At 33.1% G+C, this 25,090-nt stretch overlaps 1 protein-coding gene across 1 annotated transcript in view; it reads left to right on the top strand.

Moving 5' to 3' along the window:
• LOC117180237 (glutamate receptor ionotropic, kainate 1-like) overlaps positions 1-25,090 on the top strand; it is a 709,739-nt gene that overhangs the window by 555,308 nt on the left and 129,341 nt on the right. Inside the window, exon 10 of the mRNA XM_033372626.1 lies at positions 23,512-23,650. Within this exon, the coding sequence (XP_033228517.1) occupies positions 23,512-23,650 (139 nt within the window). The remainder of the gene's footprint in view (positions 1-23,511; positions 23,651-25,090) is intronic.

Here is a 25,090-nt window from a genome sequence, read left to right as displayed (position 1 = left end):
CAGACTGCAGTCTAATCGTCCAACCTGATGAGGATTATGATAGTTGTATTGTATTATGTGAGGCGTCCATAATAAAGATGGCCATGTATTTGCAGAGTGTAAACCTTTTTTAAAAGAATCAACTGGCTGGTCGTTGTCTAATACTTTTGCCCATATTTTGAGATTTTATCATTGGAACTTAAACTCTGACGACGGCTCCCATAAAAAAAATTGGCGGAATGGCAATGCTTCTCATTTGTCAAAAGGTCACTGTCAAAAGGGTTTCTCAAAATTTCAAAATTTTCTACATTTCCCACTTCTTCAGAATTATCTTCAGTATGATAGAAAGTTCTTGTAAACGTCTAAATTCTCCCACTACAGTATGTATCTTTAGTGTTTTTTATATGTCCACTCCGTTCAGCTTCAAAATCACAGTTTCTCTTGATCAACGTAAGAAGCAACAGCTCTCACGTTTCTTCAAATCGTTCAAAAAACTTGTTTAAAGAAGCAATAAAATGTTCGTGGTAACGATCTTTGCGAACATGACCACCATGTGTAGAATATCAGGAGACTTGCAGGAATATTAGTTAAGGTAGTACTTAAATTTTTCCTGAAATTCCTCGATGGAGTCGGCATCGATCGCGTGTTAAAAGCGATTGACGATAATGCGTTTGCGTGCGAAATGGTTATGGGTCGAAGAAGGGAGTTTGATGACCAGCAGATCCGGCTCGACAGACTGAGAGATTTTTACAGAAATGGTTAGTCAAAAACAAAATATTATATTTTTCAATATGATGGTTCTAAAAGTGTTGTTATAGCAATTATATTATAATAATCATTTTTATTTTTTCCTACAGCTTTTGGTGAGATATCTAGCGATAGTAAGAACATCCACCCTTCAAGATATCAACCTTCTCCATCTCAGTCTCTTGCAGTTTAAGGAGCCACAGTATGCGGAAATATGAATCAAGATTATGATACGGTGATGGTTAATGAGGTTTTGCATTTACACTCATCATGATCATCATCGTTGTCATCGTCATTAAGGAAAATGATAACACCTACTGCCCCCGATGTCATATTCATTAATGACGATGAGGAAGCCGTGGTTGTTACTTCGGAAAGTCAAGTTCTTCACAGAAATAGTATTGTTCTATGTGAGATTGTGGATTTTTACGAGAGTGACAACTACAATAATAATGACCGGGAAAGTGATACAGAAAATAATTTTGAAAACGGCGATGACAACGACGGCCGTGAGATGAAGGTCAGTTATAACGACAACGATAATAACGAAAACGATTGAACAATATTTGAAATGCCGTCCAGTTGTCAAAATTCTGAGCGGGTGGAATAGGAAGAGGAGGAGGAGGAGGAGACGGAGAAGGAGGGGGAGGACCAACGTATGGACGAGAACGATTTAAATGAATACGAGGAAAGGGAAGCGCTAAACCGGAAATATGTTGAGAGGGCTGATAAAATAGGTCATTCATTAGTTTCAATCTCTGTTAGTAAATAGGAGTTGTTTCATTTTTATTTTTTTCTGAATTCACTGATTCTCAGTGACTTTTTTCTCGTGATTTATAGAAGTGTAAATTCATTCGTGAATAATTCAAATATTGCTCAATTTTTTTATCATTTTAATAAGTTTTCACTGATTCACGTTAGGTTTTTCCTGTTTTAAATCATAAGAAAAGAGACGCTGAGAAAACAGTGGATTTGAATGTGAATCAGTGATATTTTATTGATTTAATTTAAGAGTAAAATTTAAATATTTTGAAGTGTTATAAAGAATAACTAATAATTGTCTTACTTAGCGCAAGTATAATAAACAAATAAAATATTGTTTTAAAAATTATTTAAATTATTTAAAAGTTAAACATTTATTCCAAAAAATTTTAATTAAAACATTTAATAAAAAATTTGTTTAAAAATTAAAAATTTAATTAACAATTAGCCACCTTTTACCCTTACATTGAAGAATATAGAATATATTTCAAATGTAAGTAGTCTATTCTTAACGATATAGTAGCTAATGAACGTGATCTTACTCCAAAGCCAATGTATTGATACGCGCGGGTACGTGCATAACGCTCATTGATGGATTCCCCAGACTGGAAAACATGACGGGGTCCGTTATCATTTTCTTGAAAGTACCCGTCTACAATAGGCCCTTCACGAAGACGATACACTCAACCCCTAACAGCGTGTTTAATCTCTACACCAAGTTCTCCTTCCATAAATATAAGCCATTCGATGGCAGCCTTAGACTGATTATCACCATACCTGTAGCCACCTCTTGGTATAATCCCTATTGTCTGCAAATTTTCAACGTGTCACAAACATTATTTCCGGAGGAGTACGAACCGGGCATTAAATGGTGGTTAAAGCAATCATTATTAAAAAACCGACCAAGAAATTTTTCACATTTGGGGGTATCTGGTAAACGATTATCGGGACAATTTTCTAAACATGAGGTCTAAGCGAGACAGGCTTCACATTTATGTGCACATCTATGATCAGACCTGTTATTGTATCCCTTGTTACAGGGTGTACAAGAAACTCGAGAGGATGCAGCCCCTGTTAAATTTAAAATAGTGTGATAATCATTGCGATCATCATTGTACAAAAGATGTATAATATGTGTGGGAACCGCACCTTTTTCAATAAAGCGTGTAGTACCATCAAAAAACGGGGGCTCCTCACCACATCCAAAGGTTTTAAAGTCAGATGCAATAAGTGCAATACCCTCATTAACAAGGTATGCGGCACAGCCGATTCGTGCCACTCTATTGGACAGATTGTTTCGTCAGGTTTGTAGCGGATTCGTAATTCTATTTCGCTACCCTGTAAACCTAAATGTGAATAATTTTTATTTTTTCTATTTATAATTAAAAATTCGGAATTAGACGGCAATTCACCACCCTGGCTAGACTCTAAATCATCCTGACCGTCGTCTCCGCTAAAATATGTCTCTATTGCGTCTTGCTCGCTTTCGGATGAACAAGGTCTTTTTCTACCATGACCTCGCTGAATGCATGGCTTAGAAGTTGACGCAGTTTGTAGGTACAAAAGGATACCGTGAAAACAATATTTTTACCCCCAAAAATAAGTCATAAAAATATTAATATTTATAAAAAATACAATTAGTGAAATATTATTTTTAAATAAAAAGGATGTTAAAACAATTTCGAAACTTTAAAAAATTAAATTTTAAATAAATTTTCAATTGTTAATTTTAAATAAAATTTTAATTATTAATAACATTTTTGAAATAAATTTTTTATTTTTTACTACATTTTAAATTTTGAAATTTTCAAATAAATTTTTAATTTTTAATTTTTAAATAGATTTCAAATTTTCTGAATAAATTTGAAATTTTTAAAGTAAATTTTTGATTTTTCAAATAAGTTTGAAATTTTTAAATAAATTTTTTAATTTTGAAGTAAATTTTTTTATTTTGAAATCTTCAAATAATTTTTTAATTTTAACAAATTCTTTAATTTTCAATCAATTTTTATTTTAAAATAAATTTTCAGTTTTCAAAAATAAATTTGTAATTTTAAAAATAAATTGAAAATGTTTTAAAAAATATTTAATTTTTTATTATGCTTGCGCAACGTAAGACAATTATTAGTCATAATTTATAACACTTGAAAATATTTAAACTTTACTCTAAAACTGATTCAATAAAATATGATTTATTCGCATTGAAATTCACTGTTTCCCAAAATTACTGAATTCTAAATAAAATAAAAATAAAACAACTTGTGTTCTTTAACAGAGATTAAAACTAATGACTTACCTATTTCATCAGCCCTCTCAACATATGACCGTTTGAGCGCCTCCCTATTCTCGAATTCATGCGAATCGTCCTTAGCCATATTTTGATCCTCATCCTCCTCCTCTTCCGCCTCCTCTTCAGCCTCCTCAGATTATTGACCACTGGATGGCATCTCCTGGTCATCCTCGTCAAATATTGTCTCATCATCGTCGTCGTCGTCGTCATCGTCGTCGTTCTCGTTGTCACTGACCTCCATCTCACTAGTGTCGCCATGGTCATATCCATTTTCCAAATTTTCCACATCACTTTCGCTGTCGTTATCAACTTCGTTGTCGCTCTCGCACAAGTCGACAATCTTACATGCACTATTTCGCCGATTAACTTCACTTTTCACGCATGTACTTTCACCCACGGTTTCCTTATCGTCATCAATGAATATGACATCGGGAACCGTAGGTGTTATCATTTTCACATTGGACGATGATGATATTGACGGTAGATTTAAACACTCATGTACCATCACTGTATCCTCTTCTATTTCTCCGCGTACTGGAGCTGCTTGAATGGCAGGCGACTGAGATGTAGAAGGCTGCGCTCTTGAAGGGATGGTGCTCTCGCCATCGTTGGATATCTCACTCATAGCTGTAGGAAAAAATGAAAATTATAATAATTATATTATAATTGTTAAAACAAAATTTAAAAAAATCATTATATTGAATAATATAATATTTTTATTTTTTATTTACCATTTTTATAGAAATCTCGGAGTCTATCAAGTCGGATTTGCCGGTCATAAAACTCCTTTTTTCGAGCCATAACCATCTCGCATACAATCACGTTATCTCCAATCACTTTCAATACACGCTCGATCCCGACTCCATCGAGAAATTTTAGGAGAAATTTAAGGACTAGCCTTAACTCGCATTCCTGCAAGTCTCCTGACTTTCGACACTTGGTGATCATGTTGGCGAGTACTGTTGCCACGAACATTTTGCTGCTGGTTTTTAAAAAGTGTTTAAGGTTTTGAAAAAACATGAGAGCTGTTGCCACTCACGTTTATGAAGGGAAACTGTAAATTTGAAGCTGAACAGGGTAGATATATAAAAACACTAAAGTTACATGATCTAGTAGGAGGATTTAGGCGTTTACAAGAACTACCTATCATATTGAAGAAAATTGTGAAAAAGTGGGAAATATAGACAATTTTTTAATTTTGAGAAACCGTATTGGCAATGACCTTCTGACAAATCAGAAGCTTTGCCACACCTCTAACTTTTTTCATGGGAACCATCATCAGAGTGTACTCTCAAATGATAAAATCTCAAAATATGGGCAAAAGTATTCGACAACGACCAGCCAGTTCATTCTCTGAAAGAAGGTGTATACCCTGCAAATACATAGCAATCTTTATTACGGACGCCTCGCATAATCCAATCGAACTATCATAATCATCATTAGGGTGGACGACTAGACTGCAGTCTGGCCCGTGTTTGTACAACAGGTACGTAGAGAGAGAGAGAGACAGCGATCGCGTGTTACCTGTATCGGAAAGGAATTCGGGGGTGCCTGCCATAAATATTTAGACACAAAACTGTGGTAGAGTTTGCACATAAAGGAGAACATCCTAAGTGCTTTGCCACAGATAAATGTTTTTAAGTTAAAAAAAAGATTTTTGAAACGATTCGTTATTATCTAAATAGCTAACAAACATTTACACGTCCATCACAGGGAGGATGTAAAGACTGTCTGTAGAATATTTTAGCATCGCAGTACCGCCAGCTCTCTATTCATATGTATAACACTTATATCTATGACAACAATCTCTTTCAATCAATATCGTAAATTATGCAGTCCATGGCTGAAATTATGGAAATATGTAATGAATATGTTCAATTGATGTTTTCTAAAGCCAACTAACTGTATTTGAACTATTTATTCTAATCGTCAATTTTTAGTTCTCATATTCACTGTCAAATTATTTTTTTACCATCCATAAGAGTATAAAATAGATTAAAATGCATGCGTGGAATATATACCTCTATCGAGCACCTCTTTTTCAAGTCAAAGGATTCTTATTGGTTAAACACGTATGAGGTTATATCTACTCACTCCACGCGAGTAAGACAACCATGTGACAGCCATGTGTCTCCAAGGCAAACTATGGAATCTACCGTCAACCAACGAATTTTCCCTGCAGATATGTCATCATCTGAAAGTGTAACAGTGTAAAAAGCAAAATATTCACCTCGTAAACCTCTGATTCTTGCAAAAATCAATTAATTGAATAACTCTTCTTCAAAAAATATTATTCTTGGCCTGGAAATGCAAGCCGATGGTTCGTTTGAACCAGTTATTCGAATCTCGGACAATAAATCTCATGGAATCTCCTTCAATCGTAATGAATGGGTTCAATTACAACAAAAATTCGATCTCATTTTTTCCTACTTGGAGGATAAAAGCTGTAAAAATAACTCCAACTTTCGTTCTTTACCGATTAAAATTTGCCGTTATAACTTATGTCTCACAACTTCGTATAATGCCAAAGCTATTTTAATCGAAAAGATTATAGAAAATGTAGTCTCGTCAACATTGTCATATGCATCGATGAACGCATCAGACGTATGGAGCGGGTGTTATCGAATGTCAAGCTCTGCAAGGATTTTTTCTTGGAAGAATTAAAAGCTTATTTTTGGGTAGAGAAAGTACACAGACCTTCCCGTGAATTTATGCGTCAAATTGTAAATGTTAAATTTGACTACTTTAACCAACGGGTAAAGTCAAAAATATCACTAGATTTGGTAAATTCAAATTTTCAATTTGTATTTACGAAATAACAAGTATTTTAAATACTCAAATTACAAACGATATGAAAGAAAATCTGTATAAAATATTTAAAAAAGACTAATGACTGTTAAAAAGTTTTTTAACAGCTTCTGTCCACATATTTAATTTAAAAATATGTCGGTCATATGTTTTTAATAATTCTGTTGTAGAAAAAATATTTTTCATATTTAAAAAACAATATTTTGAACAAAATATCAACGATAAATTGTATTATTTTTAATGGTCGAAAATGAAAATCTACATTTATATCACCGATTACAAGTGTGTCTATACGTATATATTTCTCTATTGTGTGTGCGTGTATGTGTATGTATGCATGCTTATAGATGTAATATTTGAGACATATGCATGCATTTTAAATGGAAATATAACAAAAGTTTATTAAGCAAATTTTGAAACTGTTATCTGCACCCATTTTTCTGAAACTAAAATGAAAAATGCTTTTAGCTAATATGATATTTTTTATTTCCCTAAACCTTCCTCGCGTGTGAAAGTATATGCGATTAAGATCCCAGCTCAGGTAAGATAAGATAGCATATTGTGAGAGGCTGTAAAGGCTTTTAGTTGTTCAAATTGAAAAAGAGTTTGAAAGGAGTCAAAATACCATAAAATCTATGCTTTTTTTATTTCCGTTATTTTGTGAGATATTAAGTGATGGATATAAATAAGAATTATATTTTCACATTATAGGCCGGCGCGGTTGCCCCCAACGCATGAGATCGCCTGACGATAAGCTGATAAAGGCTATCCGGGAACGCAGATGCCGACTACTAGCTGATTGTCGGCATGCAAACCAATCCCAAATAAGCTTAAAAAACCTGGTCCGTGCGCGGAACCGAAAAAGGCTTATACAGGATCGATGGTGTAGAACCAAAAGAAAGCTTAGATAGGTTCCACACACAGATCTCGCTTACAACTTGGTTAGTTTTTCAGAAATTACATTTTTTCTTTAACTATGTGATTTTACTATAAATGATCAACTATAGTGAATTATACTTTAGCATAAAAAATGGATCCTCGTTGGCAGCATCCTTTCACTGCTATGGTTTGCGGACCAAGTCGTTGTGGAAAAACTTGTTTTGTCAAAAAATTCTTGAGATATATCGATATCATGTGTGATACAAATTTTGAACGTATTCTTTTTTACTATTCAGAATGGCAGTCGAGTTATTCTGAATATGGTAAAACTATAGAATTTCGAGAAGGATTACCGTACCTGACTGATTATTCTAGCGATAATAACCGTCCTAAGCTCATAATTATCGATGATCTTATGCGTGAATCTTCAAACAATACAATTGTAGATCTTTTCAATAAATGCAGTTACCATAAAAATCTTAGTGTTATATTTATCTTACAAAATTTATTTCATCAGGGACATGGACAAAGAGATATATCACTGAATTCGAATTATATTGTTGTTTTTGAAAATCCTCGAGACCGAGCTCAATTTCAGCATCTTGCGCGACAAATATAAATATAAAAGGAGGACCTCGAGTTGATTAGATACTAGTTATACGTCTGTAATGGTGTCGAGTGCACGTAAACACATTGGTGAAAAAACACACCAGCATTGTACGCACTCTGTCGACTTGATCGTAATCAACGAAAAGCGATTCTGAGCACCGCTAATGCAAAACTCGTAAAATGTATATGCGAGTGTGCTATAAATATTTTGGCATGAAATATACCTTTAAAAACGCATGCAAAATACAAGTTAGAAAAGCATAAATATACTTTAAGGAAATTGGCAACATCGAAGGGTACTTGGAAAAATAAAAAACGATTTATCATTCAAAAGGGTGTATTTTTACCTTTATTACTCGCTCCTATTATTGATAGTCTTCTCTCAAATATTTTCAGCTCAGCTAAATCACAAGAGTAAATATCCCTTTTCCATTTTGGTAATTATGGAACATTCGAGAAAAATGGTTTTAGTGCCAAGTGAGCAGGTAGAAAAATGTCTACAACAAGGTTTCGGTTCAGAGAATAATACTGTAAATACGAAAGAGCACGCTTCTTCAATGAATTCTATAGATAATATCTTCTCTGGTGCTAACTACAAAGTTTCAAATCTCAATAATACGACCCGAACTCCAGGTAATATTATGACCAGACGCGATGACCAGACCCGAGAAACATGGAAACATAAACAACTGATTAAAGAACAGGATAATCAGGGTGATAAAAATATAAGTGATTCAAGTGATTTTAATTATAATGATGATGAGGAGGGGGAAGATTATTTAAACATTAGTGATGATGTTATTGCAATTATTCCAGAAACTTTCAAAAATAAAGGAATTGTTTTACTCAAGCCACTTTGTCAACCAGATATGCAAAAACGTGTAAAATGGGATTCACATGGTTCTCTTTTTATAGATGGTAAAAGTGTAAAAAATGCAAATATCAGTGATCTAATAAACGATGCATTGAGATTGCGAAAAAAGGTGAAACCGGCGGGCCGAGACCAGTTTGCCATGACCCTTCGTGAAATCGATATGTCTAGAGAGATTGTCGGAAATAGGAAATACTGGAAAGAAGATATAATCTATTCCAGAGAGAGAGGTAGTCGACGCAGTCCCAAACTATCGCCTGGACTTTATGACTCACTAATGACTGAAGATGAAAAGGTGATTAGTGCTAGCGAGGTATACAAAGGGATTACTGACACGCCAGGTAGGAGTACGAAGCGAGCAACACCTCGTAGCACAAGTTAGGCTGAAGCTCAAGGGTCGAGAAGAGGTAGCAGCCAGTGGAGAACATTGTTTCTGAAACCATGAAATTGTTAGAAGAAATATATTTCGACCCATCCCATGAAGTCTCTTACTCAAGTATCAAATAACTCGCAAGCGCTGTGCGACAAAGAGTCTCACATGCAAAGGTGGTTGAATGGTTAAAATATCAAGACTCCTATAATCTACACGTATCAATTCATCGACGTTTTAGGAGAATAAATTACGATGTAACAAATATAGATGATTTATGGGAAGCAGATTTAGTTGTTTAAAACATTTGAAAGATTCTAATGATGGATACCAGTATCTACTGGTGGTCATTGACGTGCTGAGTAAATACGTTTGGGATCAGTCTTTTAAAGATAAATCTGCGAATGAAGTTAGAAGGGCATTCGAAGTTATTCTTGATAAAAGTGAAAAGCGTGCTCCTGTCTGTCTACAGAGCGATAGAGGAAAAGAATTTCTCGGTGCAGCATTTCAACATTTTTTATCGACACGGGGTATAAGATTTCGCCCTATACATAATCCAAATGTTAAGGCTGCGGTAGTCGAATGATTTAATCGTACACTAAAAGAACGTATGTGGCGCTATTTTACGCATAGTAATACTTATCGTTATATTGATGTTTTATAACAGATTTTACAAGGCTATAATAATTCACGACATTCTAGTATATGAATGCGGCCATCAAAGGTGACTTTGGAAAATGCAGCACACGCCCGATTAAATATTCAAAGAAAGTATGGTAGATAAGCCTTACATGGTAAAAAGCCTAAATATAAGGTCACTGATTACATACGTATCAGTAGAGAGAAAGCAGCCTTTGCGAAAGGTTATGGGGCTGGATGGTCAGAGGAGATTTTTGTGATAAAATGAATAATTAAAGGGCTTAGACAAAATCCATATGTTTACGAGCTACAAGATCTGGCTGGTAATGACATCGATGTAGTTTTTTACGAAAGAGAACTATCGGCTGTGAAGAAAGATACGGATATTAATGAATCAGAATTCATCATTGAACGAGTGATACGTAGTAAAGGAAAGGGTTCTATAAAAAATTACTTGTTAAGTGGACGGACTATTCTAATAAATTGAATTCCTGGATACCTGTTACCGATATAAAAAAATTACAATGAATAACAATCAATTTCACTTAATTTTACCGACAATAGCAGTATGAAGTATTTTCCGCAAATACGACGACTCGCTTCACTACACAACTACCGCAAGAAATATGTTTACAGGCTCGTTGGACTGTTGGACTGACAAAAATTCAATTTCGAAGAACATTTTTTCATGTAAGACACGAGGCATCTGATAGAATGGAAAATCGTATAGCAATAATGACAAATGTACCAAATAGTGTGAATGAAGAAAAAAATAAGGAGAATTTTGAATGAAAAACGAATTCATCGAAAATTCACGGTGAATATTTACTTGTTAAATACTCTGTTCCTTACGTTCTCAAAGAGGATGCCGAGTTGTCTGAGCTTGATGACAATGCTATTAGAAATATATACAGCGCAGGTATGCTGCCTGGTAAATGGTTTAGTCCTATTGTCTCCGAGTTTCGACCTGGTGTGTACTCACAGGTAAACAATCTTGTCCGAGCGATTAACCAAACACCCATTGCTCGAGAACACTTAGGTTTAATTTTCCAAAAAGACGAAGATTGCTATGTCAAAGTTGAAAAAATTTGTCAAGACGATTGTAAGATGAGGTGGCGTCATTTACTTGTAATTAGTAAAAAAGTATCTCGTATACTTGGTTTTACACCACAACAATTAATATCAGATACCCCTGATTATGCTAATCACCCAGCAAGTCCAGCGCGTGGTTCACCCGAGATAATGTTTATTTACTGCGATATTTGTGAACTTCACATCACGGGTGTTGCAAAAACCCCTCATTTACTTATTATGCACGTCAAAATCTGAAACTACATTTTTGCATCCACACAAGTTACACACTTTTTCTCTCCAAATTATATTTCACTTCTTCATGCTGAATTTCCCACGATAGAAATAGATATAAGAGATCATGTTGGGCTACCTTTACCATTCCAGTTTGGCACTCTGACAGTGACACTTTTATTTTAAAAAATCACTAGAGAAGAAGAAAAGAAGAGATACATTAAATGAGCAAGTAAAAATGAGTCATTACATAGATTACTACAAAACACAAGTAGGTGGAGGGTGAATATGAAAGTTTATGTTGGATCGTCGTATCAACGAGGTCATAGAACTGGAAGTTTTCTAGGTGGACTTTTTCGACGTGTGCTACCGATACTGGCATGTGGTGCGCGTACAATTGGCAAGGAGCCCCTTCGTAAAGGTGTTAACGTGTTAAATGATGTCGAAAATAAAATACCTCTCAAGTAGGCATTTAACGTTCGTTTCAAGGAATCTGGTCAAAAATTGAAAAAGGGAAGAGACTTGTTATAACTCATAAATCAAAGAAGAAGAAAAAGAAAGGAGCACAAAATACGAAATCTTAAAAGAAAATCAATAGTAGTAAAAAAAGAAAAAATAAAAAATCAAAGAAGAAACAAAAGCGTAAAGATAGTAGTGACAAAAATCGTTCAATTTTGGACATTTTTGGTGGTTAAAAAATACATTATTGTATAATGTCCTTTTTACACTCACATTCTAGCGAGTGTTTAAAAACTGAACTAGATCTTTTTTCTCTTCCACCAACTCAAACATCTATTGAGAGTTCGCAATGTGTCCATTACAAGTCCGTTTCATCGCTGACCGACGATTCGCCGATTGAATTTGTCATTCCAGGCCACGGAGAAGAATACATAGATCTCGCTCATACAATGCTCAGTATACGCATCAAATTGGAAACACCGACAGAAACTTCCGCAAATGCAAGAGGTTTGAAAAGTGTGAGTGTCATAAACAACTTGCTTCATTCGATGTTCAATCAGGTGGACGTATATTTCAATCAAAAACTCGTTTCTCCTCCAAACAATGCGTATGCGTACAGAGCGTACCTAGAAACATTTCAAAATTATGGTCCGGCTGCAAAAAGAGCCATCTGACTTCCGCTCTCTGGGCTACAGATACTGCAGGAAAAATAGAAGATTGGACCAGCAAAGATACAGGCATCGATATTCGTCGAGATTATTTTGGTGCAGGAACAACAAGAGATCTAATAGGTCATCTGCATTGCGACATTTTTAATCAAAACAAATTTCTTCTCAACGGAGTCGAGATGCGTCTTCGACTCGTATGTACAAAAGACGCTTTTTGCCTTATTGAACCTGTCAAAGCATGCAGTTTACACATTTTGGAAGTATCGCTCCTTGTTGGTCGTTCAAAAATAAGCCCCGGTATTTTACTAGCACACGCAAAAGCTCTATCGCAAGGAACAGCAAAATACCCTATATCGAGAGTCGAGGTCAAAGCGCTTACTATACGCGGAGGTATTCACGGTGAAGTTCTTGATAATGTTATTCTCGGACAGTTGCCTAAAAGAATAATTATCGGTTTCGTAGAGAACAGAGCTTTCAACGGTAATAGAGCACTTAATCCATTTAACTTTCAAAATTACAAGAATTATTTCTTATTTCTTTACATCGATGGTACACAAATACATTCGAAACCTCTGCGACCAGATTTTTCCCAAAAAAATCGTAAGCATGGATGTCTACGAATAGAGGTACGTTTTAAAGAACCATTAACAAACACCGTAAACTGTATAGTATATGTAGAATATGATAACGTTTTGGAAGTTGACTCTTCTAGACAAGTTATTGTTGACTTTGCAGGCTGATAAATTTTTTTTCTGCCTTTTATTTCTCGAAATTTCACGCACATATGACATCCTAATATACACATGTGTTTACTTAGGAGAGGTTTGGACAGGAAATGTCTTACCTTTTTACACTGTCACCGTCATCTCATAAAAATTCAGCTGTGTAAACATTGGAAAAAAGGCTTGAGAAAAAATTTGCCACATATGTCATCATATAAGCCTCTTTTTTTAAGTCCAAAAGTTTGCAAGGTGGTGATTATAATAAGGGATCTATGATGTGTAACGTGTCATAATAATCATAATCATAATCATCATATTTTTTAAATTTTAAGTGGGTATATCTTTTAATTTTTAAGCCTAATTTTACATTTTTTCAACTTATTAACCGGTTTTTCTACTTGTCATTAGATGTATTTTTTTTAATTTACTGAATAAATCTACTTTAATAGGTTTAAATGTAATCCTAATCTCTTTTATTTATCATCCCATTCCTTTATTAAATAAGCTTTATTATTAAAATTTAGACATTAAAAGATTCATATTTAAATTTAATTCCTAGTTAAAATCATTAGTGTATAGCCGTTGACTTTAATTTTTAGAAATGACGGCAGGGAATTCCCTTTTCTCGGAAATTTATCTCCAAACGTGTGTGCAAACATAAGATAGGCATACATACACGTGCTCGCTTTAGCTCGAGTCAGCAGAGATAGGTGAAGCATTTATGGGGGGAATATATGGCAGGGTGGGGGTAGTATCTTTCACGTGTTGCATCTCCCCCAGGGGTCAATGACCTTGCGGTTTTTTGGAGGGGGAAGCGCCAGTCTAGACAGCCGGCCACGGAGTGGGGATAGGCTGTCTGCCGCCCCATAGTTGTACCTTACTACTCATATGTTTCAAGGATCTCACATGGTACTGAGCTCACTTTGCACCATTTCTCAACTCAAAACAGTAATTGTATCAGTTATGATAAAGCATTGCACACTTAGAGTTTGACCATTTTAACAAGCGCGCGATATATATAATTGGCACAATCGCACTTGATACTAGCCTGTTTTTACCACTGTTGCTACCCTTAAACTGCAAGTGTTGCAGTTAATTAATAATATTGAGCCCTTAGCATTCGAAAGTTGCTTTTATTGGACGATATATGGCACAATAACACTTGACACTGATTTTATTTTAGCACAACTGCCACCTCAACCTATGTATATTGCAGTTAGTTAAAAATATTGACCGCTTAGCGTTTGATTGTTGCTGAAAGTCGGCGATATACATGATTGGCACAATAGCACTTGATACTGACCTTATTTAAGAATAATTGCTGCCCTCAAACTGTGAATGTTGCAAATAATTGAAAATATTAAGCGCTTCGCGTTCTTGCGTTGCGGGAAGCAGGTTGTTAATATGACTGTTATGACCGCACTTGATGCTGACGTTATTTTACCACCGCTGTTTCTCTCGAGCTGTGAGTTTTGGAGTTAATGTAAAATATTGAACGCTAAGCGTTCAGCTGTTGCAAAAAGCGCGCTGTGAGAATTATCGGGATAGACGGACGTAATGTCGATCACATTTTAATGTGTGATTCTTATTTTTTCGTTGTTTTTGCTCCTAATGCTTTGCAGATATATAATATGCACTGGTTTTGAGCGCTTGGTGCCGTGTATCGCTGAAACAGTCAATAAAACAAATTTTGAGAATATTTCATTGGCCCCTTATCACCTGCAATATTACCAGGTTTTAGCCAAAATCACCGAAAGACATTTTCCCATATATTGTGTGCGGGGTCCTTTGTTTATATTCATATTAAAAATATATATAGTTTTAAAAAGAGTTTATATGTATACAGGGTATCCAAAAAGACCCCGGTCAGCCAAATAAATCCTTACTTACAATTTTTTTTTGGAAATGTTTGCGGTCATTCTCAAACTAACTTCCAACGACGAATCCATTAGTGACCTTAGTTTTGACCTTGACTATGACGTTTATGCTTTTCCAGATTAGGAGTGCCCTAGAGATAATCTCAAGATCATTTAAACTTCAGGTCTGGTTTTTTTCGCAAGGTAGCTTGTGTATCATCCACTAACTCACTGTCATTTTCTCTTAGAATACTAGACTTACTTTTAGCGTTACCCAGGAACAACGACATGGACGTAGTAAATTCTGTTCCCTCTAGGGTGCTTGATTAGTGTGAGTCCCCTTGCCTCTCACGATTCGGGATGCTTGATTAGCATGAGTCCCCTTGCCTGTCACGAATTGGGCTGCTTGATTCGCGTGAGTCTCCTTGCTTCTCACGATTCAGGGTGCTTGATTAGCGTGAGTCCGCTTGCCTGTCACGATTCAGGGTACTTGATTAGCGTGAGTCCCCTTGCCTCTCACGATGGGGTGCCTGTTTATCTTCAATAGAGAATGAGATGTTCAATATTTTTAACGTAAGTGCTCGAACTGTTCTCCGTTTACTTCTTTAGAGTAAGCTAAACGGTGGTAGAAAGCCTTTACAGCATTCACAATCATTTCAGTTGGAATGAGAGCTGATGCGTCTATTATCCTTTAATGTAATTCTGCTAAGTTTTCAGGTTTTGTTTTGCACCATCTTGCTAAAACCATGTCTCATCAAAATTGTCTCCAGCAATCTCTCTTATTGCAGGAACTATTTGATTTCTAAGCATAGCTACATAATTTCGAGCATTTAAATTACCATCGATAAAAAATGATCCTATTATTCTATCACAAAATATTCCAGCCCAAACGTTGAGTTTTTGTGGATAATGCGATTTGTCTTCTCGTGCCCAATGAGGATTTGCATCTGCCCAATATCTACAATTATGCCTATTTAAGATTCCATCAAGTTAAAATGTCGCCTCGTCTGAGAAGACTGTATTGGATGGAAAAATAAAAAGGATAAATGCAAGAATAGATGTTTAACTAAATATGGAGTAGTTATATTTTCAGTACAAAAATGTGTTTATTTTATTTATTTATTATTTATTATACGCTTAGAAGGTAAGAACATTTTTTAAACAAAACAATACTGAAAAGAGTTTCCAACTAAGCAGTAGTCTTTTTAGCCAAAAAGGATGAAATTTCGACATTAGATGATTTTTTAACCCAAAAAAACGATTTGTCTACCAAACAGTTGAATTTTCAAACCGTAAATATGAATTTTCAACAGAAAAAGTTAATAATTGACCAAATATTTGATCTTTTAACATTAAACGACGAATTTTCCACAAAGCACTCCGATTTTCAATCGAAATTATGAATTTTGAACCATAAAGATTGACTTTCTTGTTTTTAACCAAATTTTCGAAATTTGAAGATAATAGTAAAATTCTATGTTCACATCCGAAAGCCTAAGTTTATAAATGATTCAAAAAACTTTTTCGAGGTCAAGATTTTTATTTAAATAAATTAAAACAATCTGTACAATGTGTTAATTATTTTAAATACTTTCGTTATTTCCGAGGCCTAAAATAACGTCTAAAAATGATTTTCAAAAATTCGTTATCTCTGGCACAATCTCAAAATGAACTAGATCATATAAACCGATAAATTGTATATATTTAAATGAAATTGAAAGGAAATGCTAATATAGGGCAGATATATAATAATTTTTAAATTGAGGTGATTGCTTACTTACAAGAACAAATGAATCGTGTGTATGTAACTTTGTGTCGTCTAAAACAAGTTGCTTAGCATTTTAATATTGTTCCTGTGACTGTAAAAGGAAAATATTTATGTTTGATCATGGCACAGGTTAAACTAGTAATTTTCATTAATATGAAACTATTTCTTTAGAAAACTCACCAACTTCCAGAATTGATACTAACAAGAGAAACTCACAATTGAATAAATGTGCAATTTCTTTTAGGTTTCATCTGTTAATTTGACAGGAAAATAAATATGACCTAAGCATACACCTCACGCTGTTACAAAAAGTGTCACTTTTGTCTACTGCGCAGAAAAAAGTGCAGTGCGATTTTTTGAAATGTTTGATGTTGAAGATAATATTTTTAGCACTACCCAGGCGCTAGATTTCAGATTTGAAGATCCTTCTCTTTTGATCCGATTTTTTTTTTAATTTAGAAATTAGAAAAATTAAAAATAATGTCAAAAATTTTGAAAATTTATTTTTTTATAGCAGAAAGACACTAATTCTTTTTTTTTTTTTTTAATTTTTTTGCTCCCAAACGTTCTCGCAAGTTAGAATGCGCCTAGGGCGCGCGATAGTTGGTTCTCGCGCTTCGCGCTCGATTATGTATTTACCTCGCGCTACGCGCTCTGTCTTTATATTTTCGCACATTCTTGCACAAACATTTTAAAATTAAGACTCAAAACATCCACCACTATAATTTTGTAGTTGTTAATTCTCTTTCGTTAAAAGAGCTTAGCTCGAGAGTTTGAGCGCACCTACGGCACGCGACTGATGGCAATCGCATTCCGCACTTGGTCTTAGCATTTATTTCGCATTCGGGCAGAGACCTGTTAAAATCAAAGGTGAACGGACCGACAACTGTAATTTTGTGATTTTGAACTATCTTTTGGCTTTAACGAACACATTCTCATCACGTATCTCGTGCTTCGCACTCGAATTTGTCCAACATGTCAACTTTTCTGCATTATATCATAGTCCTGTAGGGCTTTAAAAGCAAAGTTTTTCTTCTCTTGACTTTTTTTCATATCATGCGTTGTTTGGCTTAAAATCTTTATTTTAGTTTGTTTTTTGGATTTTAAAAATGCTCTAACTCTGACAATTTTCTTTTTATAGAAAAAAGTCAGAAAGATCAATTGTTTAAGTTTTAAAGTACCATGAATAACCGTGCATAGAATTTTTACATCTTGAAAAAATGTGGTTTCAAACTTTTTTTGTACGATTAAATTTGGAATTTTCAACTTTTTAACCAAATTGAAAAAGTTGTTCTTATAATCTTGTAGGGTCTTTTTTAAAAATCAACGTTTTTCTTCTCTAGACTTTTTTTCATATCATGCGTTATTTGGCTTCAAATGTTGATTTTCGTGTTTTTTTTTATTTTGTGAATGCTATAACTGTGGTAAATTTTGGTTTTATAAAAAAAGTCATCAGAATAAATTGTTCATCTGATTGAATGCTATGAATATCCGTACAGACAATTTTTGAATTTAAAAAAAGTGGTCTCAAAAATATTCAAAATACGCTCACTTTTTGAATTTTCACCCAAAATGTCTGGGTAACGAACTTGACCTTTATTTTAGGACACTAAAAGAGTATACCAATGGCCAATCCAATCTGTCGATTCTTTCGAAAGTTATCGTGCTAACCAACTAAAAATCTACAGACACACAGATACACACACTGCCAGACAAATTTGTAAAATCCTGTTTTTAAGATTTAGGGGGTCTCAAAACGTGGACATTTGACGAAAACGGGGGGGGGGGGCTGAAATTTGACACAATTCTAATACCTTCTCTTGACAAAAATGTAAAAAACAAATATTTTTGTCGAAAAATGTCTCATTTTTGTATTTGTACATGAAACTTGTTTTTAATATAAACAATTATAATCAGAAGAGAATTTTTTTATATAATATTATTTCGATTCCAATTTCTTGCAGTATAACTTGAAAAAACATGTATTCATGGAAAATCGTAGAAAAAAAGTTTTCAGCAAATAATTTGTTGATAACAAATTTTTTTGTATATTGTCTAATATTGGAATATCTTTAACTAATGCTATTTCATGAAACTTATAAAAAGTAAAAATTTATACAAAAAATTGATAATTCAATTCAAAAAATACTTAGAAATCTTATTACGTTTTTTCCAAATTTTTTTTGTCGAAATCGGTGAAGGTTTGTGGGATGTACGTTATTCTGAACCAAACAAGTCATTTTTCTTCCCAATATGCGTTATTTGGCTTAAAATGTTCAAAGAATTTACCAAAGGAAAATCCAATCAGTCAATTCTTTTGAAAGTTATCGTAATAACAAAAAAACCTTCCACGGACGGACAGGCAAATTCGTAAAAACCTGTTTTTCGGATTCAGGGGGTCTCAAAACGTGGACATTTGACAAAAAAAGGGGGGGAGGTCAAATTTTACACAAATCTAATACCTTCTCTTAATGAGAATGTATGAATTAATTAATTTGTTATGAATAATATTTCGGTAATTCTGTTTTTTGTTCGAATCGTGAAAAATAGCATTATGAACATTGTGAAAAAAGTAAATTTTTTGACGAGAAGAATAAGAAAATTCATAAACATTAGTTGTCAAGAGAATGTGCCCACGCATCGGGCTAATTCTTTTATTGTTAATATCGTCTTCACAATAAAAACACAAAATAATAATGCTATCAAAAAGTGATTCAAACCAAATTTGTAGATCTTTTTAAAATGCAGAACTTTTATCTAGCCATTTTTTCACCTATTTTTCACAGTTTAACCGCAAAATTTAATTTTTTATTTTCCATTATTTTTTGATGCTGTCAAAATTTTAATTTTTTATTTTTCAAAAAAATTCAAAAAAATTCAAAAAGTTTTTTAAACAGTCTTGTAGGGCATTAAAAAAGAAATATTTTTCTTCTCTCGACTTTTTTCTATATCGTGCGTTATTTGGCTAAAAAGGTTGATTTTCAAGAGTTTTTTTGAAATTTTGTAAATGCTATAACGCTGGTAAATATTGATTTTATAGAAAAAAGTCATCAGGATAAATTGTTCGTCTGATTAAATACTATGAATATCCGTACAAACAATATTTGAATTTCGAAAAAAAGTGGTCTCAAAAATTTTCAAAATACACTCACTTTTTGAATTTTCACCCAACATGGTTGGCTAACGAACTTGACCTTTATTCTAGGACTCTAAAATAGTATACCAAAGTCCAATCCAATCCGTCAATTCTTTAGAAAGTCATCGTGCTAACAAGCTAAAAATCTACAGGCTTAACACAACACACGCAGACAAATGCGTAAAAACCTGTTTTTCTGATTTAGGGGGCTTTAAAACGTGGACATTTGACAAAAACGAGGGGGTCAAATTTTAAACAAATCTAATACCTTCTCTTGATTAGAATGTAAAAATCAATTAATTTGTCATGCATATTGTTCTCTTAGTTTTTTTTATTGTTTGAATCAAAAATAGCATTAAGAACATTCAAAATAATTTTAAAAAGGTCAATTTTTTGAAAACCCACACATGAGACGAAAAATAAAAATAAAAAACATAAGTTGTGATGAGAATGTGCCTACACAGCGGACTGATTTTTTTATTGTTAATACAGCTTTTCACGATTAAAACACAAACTACGCATGCAATCAAAAAATGTTAAGAAACAAATCTATAGATCTTTTAAAACTGCATCATTTTTGTATTAACAATTTTTTACCTATTTTGCACAGCTTAACCGCAAAATGTAATTTTTTATTTTTTATTCTTTTTTTTTTTCTTTCAAAATTTGAATTTTCAAATTTAAAAAAAAAAATAAAAAATACGCTCATTTTTTGAATTTTCACCCAAAATGTTTGACTAACGAACTTGACCTTTATTTTAGGACACTAAAATAGTATACCAAAGGCCAATCCAATCTGTCAATTCTTTAGAAAGTTATCCTGCTACAAACTAAAAATCTACACACGCACTGACACACAGAGCCAAGCAGACACTTTCGTAAAAACCTGTTTTTCGGATTCAGGGGGCCTCAAAACGTGGATATTTGACAAAAACGAGGGGAGTCAAATTTTACACAAATCTAATACCTTTTCTTGATGAGAATGTAAAAAATTAAATGTAATAGACACGTATTTGTATTTTCTTTATAATGAGCCCAAGATGACATTTTTTTATAGAGCCGTTTTAAAGTTATGACATTTTTTTGTAGAAAAAAAACACTTTCATACATAAAAGAATATAGTTAACAAATTTGTACTTTTTATTGTTATTTTCAAAGCAACCTCCTAAATGCATATTCGTGGGGAGGGGCTCTATTTTATAGTTACGCCACTGAATTAAAGCTGGCGGAATTTTTTTTAATGGAAGCATCTACTTTAACAAAAATTTAAAAATTCTTTCCTATTCCTATAGTTTTTTGCCAGAAATCTTTTTTCTTAACTATTAACATTTTGATATATGCAAATGTTCCTTAGTGCTTTTTATATAACTTTCCAAATCCTGAACACGATATCTCAATCCGTGTAGACGTAGTGAAGGCAAACAGAAATGAATATATTCTACACAAAAATTTTATAAGCGTACTTGGTCACGTAGTAGCGAATTTATCAACGTTGAAAGTTTTTTTTTCTCCACTAGATATCGCTAAAAATTCTCAACAAATAATGACGCTTTATGTGTGTGCAGATACTTATTTGTTGATTTGCAACGAATTTATAAAAGTTATTATTTATGTTAATTTTTTAGAACGTTCAGACGATTTATTCCAAAATTTGTGCCAGTGCTCAACAAACGGGAATAAAAAATCTGAAATGCATCAAATGAAAAATTATCTGCAAAGTGCTACAACTCGAATGGTAATATTCGATTTTACCAATATATCAATAGAATTTCTTTGAAATTATAAACATATTGATGTTTACAAACGTTCTTTAGATCTTTTTATTTAATCTGTCAAATTTTAAACATGATATCTCAATCCGTTTGGATACAGTGAGCACCAAATAAATGAAAATAATTTTGCATATTTACATTCTCTCGGATAATTTGTTTCAAAATTATCACACAAAATAAATATACAAACCAAATTAATTGTCTTATTTTCTCAATATCAATTTTTGAGAGCGTTATATTATTGCCTTTGAACAAGGTGTACACGAAAAAAAATGTTCATAACTGGGCACTGGTTTCCCTGGCGGACCGAATGGAGCAGTCAACAGGCGTTATACGTCTTATTTTTTTTTTAAATTTTGCCGTTGCATAAAAAACGTTTGCGATTATTCCGTGACCTTCTATAGGGAATTTTAACGAAGAATCCGAATTTTAACAATTTAAAAGTTGATTTTGCATTTTTTTCGAGTTTTTTAAAAAGGAACCGAATGGAGACCCAATGGAGTCTTTACGTGTACTTTTTGCAGAGGCTCCATTCGATTCCTTCGGTCCGCCAGGGTTGGTCACGTGGTCACCGAAGAGCATAACCTTAAATTTTGAATTTTCACCCAAACTAGCTGGCTAACGAACTTAACCTTCAGTTTTTTACAATGAACAAGTATACTAAAGGTCAATTTCATAGATTAATTTTTTTTTAAGTTTCGTGCTCACATACAGGCATACAGACAGAAATACCTTCGGTGATTAGAATGTAAAAATGTATTTAAATCAAACATACGTGATAATTGAATCAAATTGATTTCTCTATGTCCAGGAAATCTAAGTTTAAGGGTATACAAAAAATTCGAGGTTTTAAAAAAGTTATGATTGCTCTAAATTTTGGAAATTCTCCTATAATATTAAAAATGAAGGGTATTAAAAGCTCTATTGTAAATTTTTACACGCATTTGTATACAACTTGTTTAATTGTACGTATTTAAGTATACAATTACATATATTCAATAAATTTGCAATTCTTCATATTTTTGTACCTTAATTTTTGATTTAACTGTTTTGGGATATTATTAACATATGCGCGAAATGTAAGATAAATGCTCGTGATATTAAAGAGAATTCTAATTTTATTTTAAAGCAAAACCAAATGTTCGTAAACATTTTTTCAACCATATAAGACAATTATAAAAATCCTTTTTCTCAAAATCAAATAGGCACGTGAATTTTCGTATAATCTCACATTATTCAACAAACACAATATATTTGTTAATAAACCTTTTTGCTGTATCTTTAAAAGGTTTCAAATTAAATTCTATTTTTGTATTTTATATAATGTCCTTAAAACAGCTAAAACTTTCATTTGTCAACATATATAGCCTTTGTTCAATTAAGATTGGAAAATGCGAGTAACTTTTAATATTCGAGAACGCTATATGTAAACTTACGTTCTGAATTTGCGGCTAGTGTTAATCTATAAACGCATTACATTAAAACCAATACTCTCGCGTGGGGTACTTATCAGCCCATGCAGTGGCTTATTTTCAGTTCCACAATTGCTCACCATTAAAACCTTAATTATATTCCAGCTTGTTCTAATACTGTCTCAATTTTCTTATACCTTAAAACAATCCCACTTTTCGTCTTTTTATCTTAAGCCGCTTTTGTTTGTGTAGCGAGATTAATAAGGGGGTAAGTTACAGGCTAGTGACCTATCATCAGAAATCAGGGTTCTTACAAACAACACTTTTTCTGAAATCCTTCATATTAATATTATATGTATAGGGCGTACAAACTGGTCTTCTTATAGAAATGTGTTAGCCTTGTCTCCCTGATGCCTCACAAAGTATTTTTCAAATACCAATACTTTATTCATTTTTTAGGTATAAGCATTCTCTTTAGTCAACCAGAAGACAAGGAGCCAAATTTGTTTTCTTTTTTATCACCACTATCTACTGATGTTTGGATGTACATGGCGACCGCGTACTTAGCTGTGTCCCTTATGCTGCTTTTCCAAGCCAGGTATGACCAAATTTCAAAACCAAATTTTTTTAATTTAAAATATTGATTGTTTATCATATTAGGATCGCAAAAACCCCGAACACCGAACAGTGGATTAGATCTAAACTGTCACTGTTAAAAATAGTCTATAGCCGTTAGCGTAACTCTTACTTCAAATTTCATTATTAAATTTTAGTTTAAGACATTATATTTTTTAGAGACTTATCGAGCTCGATTTTGGTTTATATGTATGCTTATGTCTAGAAACATTTACTTTTATCTGCCTCAAATGTATTTCAATAATTTGTATTATTATGAATAAACTTTAATTTCGAAGTGTGTATTATTGTGTAAGGTATACTGTAAAAATAGTTTTTAGTAGATTCATTGTCACATCTTCTCGAACGCAAAGGCAGAGCTGCCAGATCGTGGATGAAATTTACCCCCACCATACCTACCGTTTGGGAGCCGCAAAACAGAAAGTGCATGATTACCACTGTGAGTTCGTATGTAAGCCGAAAATGCACGATTCGACCTCGGAGTTCTGCTGTACGATGATTGCCGATCTGAAGGCTTCGGAAGACTTCGGTGGTCTTCTATTTATATCTTGCTCCCCATTTGAAAGAAATTGAAGAAATTGGCGATTTGGATCTTTTGCGTGATTCTTAATTTCATGCATATGTCGATTTTCAGGTTATGTTTTCCAGGTGTACATAATATGGATATATATAATCAAATAATCAAATACATAACTGAACAAAAAAATTTTTTTAATTGTTTTTAACATGATAGTAAAATTTTAAATAAAAAAATTACATTTTCACCCAAATAGCTAAATTGTATACTAAAAAAAGGCATTTCTAATAAAATACATGAACTTTGCACAAAAGAAATTTATTTTCCATGAAGACTAATTTTCTGAGCAAAAAATTAATGTTTCATCATAGTTAAATTTTCGATAACAAAGATTACTTTTCTACCAAGAAAGAAGAGTATTCAAAAAAATACAAAAAATTATAAATAAAAACGATCACTTTTCATTTAAACATAGAATAGTTAAATTTCCGGTTAAAAAAAATTAATTTTTAACCAAAAAGAAAATAAATTTTCTACAAAATAGTTACATTTTCAGAAAACAAATTGATCCAACTAATCGATGAATCAACAACCAAAAAAAAATATGAGAAAAAAAAAGTTAAAATTCTTTGAAATCGCTCGAAATTATTGAAATTAATTGAAAATTCGTTGGAATGTTTTAAAATATCCTGAAAAATGTTGAATCTTTTAAAACCGTTTGAAATTTTTGAAAGCTCTTGAAAATTCCTTATAAGTTTAAAAATACCTTAAAAGCTTCCAAAACCTTTAAAATCTCATACTGAATTATTGAAATCAATTGAAAATGCCTTGGAATCTATTAAAATATCCTAATATATATCAAATCCTTTAAAATCTCATATTAAA

Source organism: Belonocnema kinseyi, chromosome 9 (genome assembly GCF_010883055.1).
Source record: "Belonocnema kinseyi isolate 2016_QV_RU_SX_M_011 chromosome 9, B_treatae_v1, whole genome shotgun sequence".
NCBI lineage: Eukaryota > Metazoa > Arthropoda > Insecta > Hymenoptera > Cynipidae > Belonocnema > Belonocnema kinseyi.
Note: the sequence above shows the minus strand (reverse complement) of the source record. Positions and strands in the feature narration are given on the sequence as shown.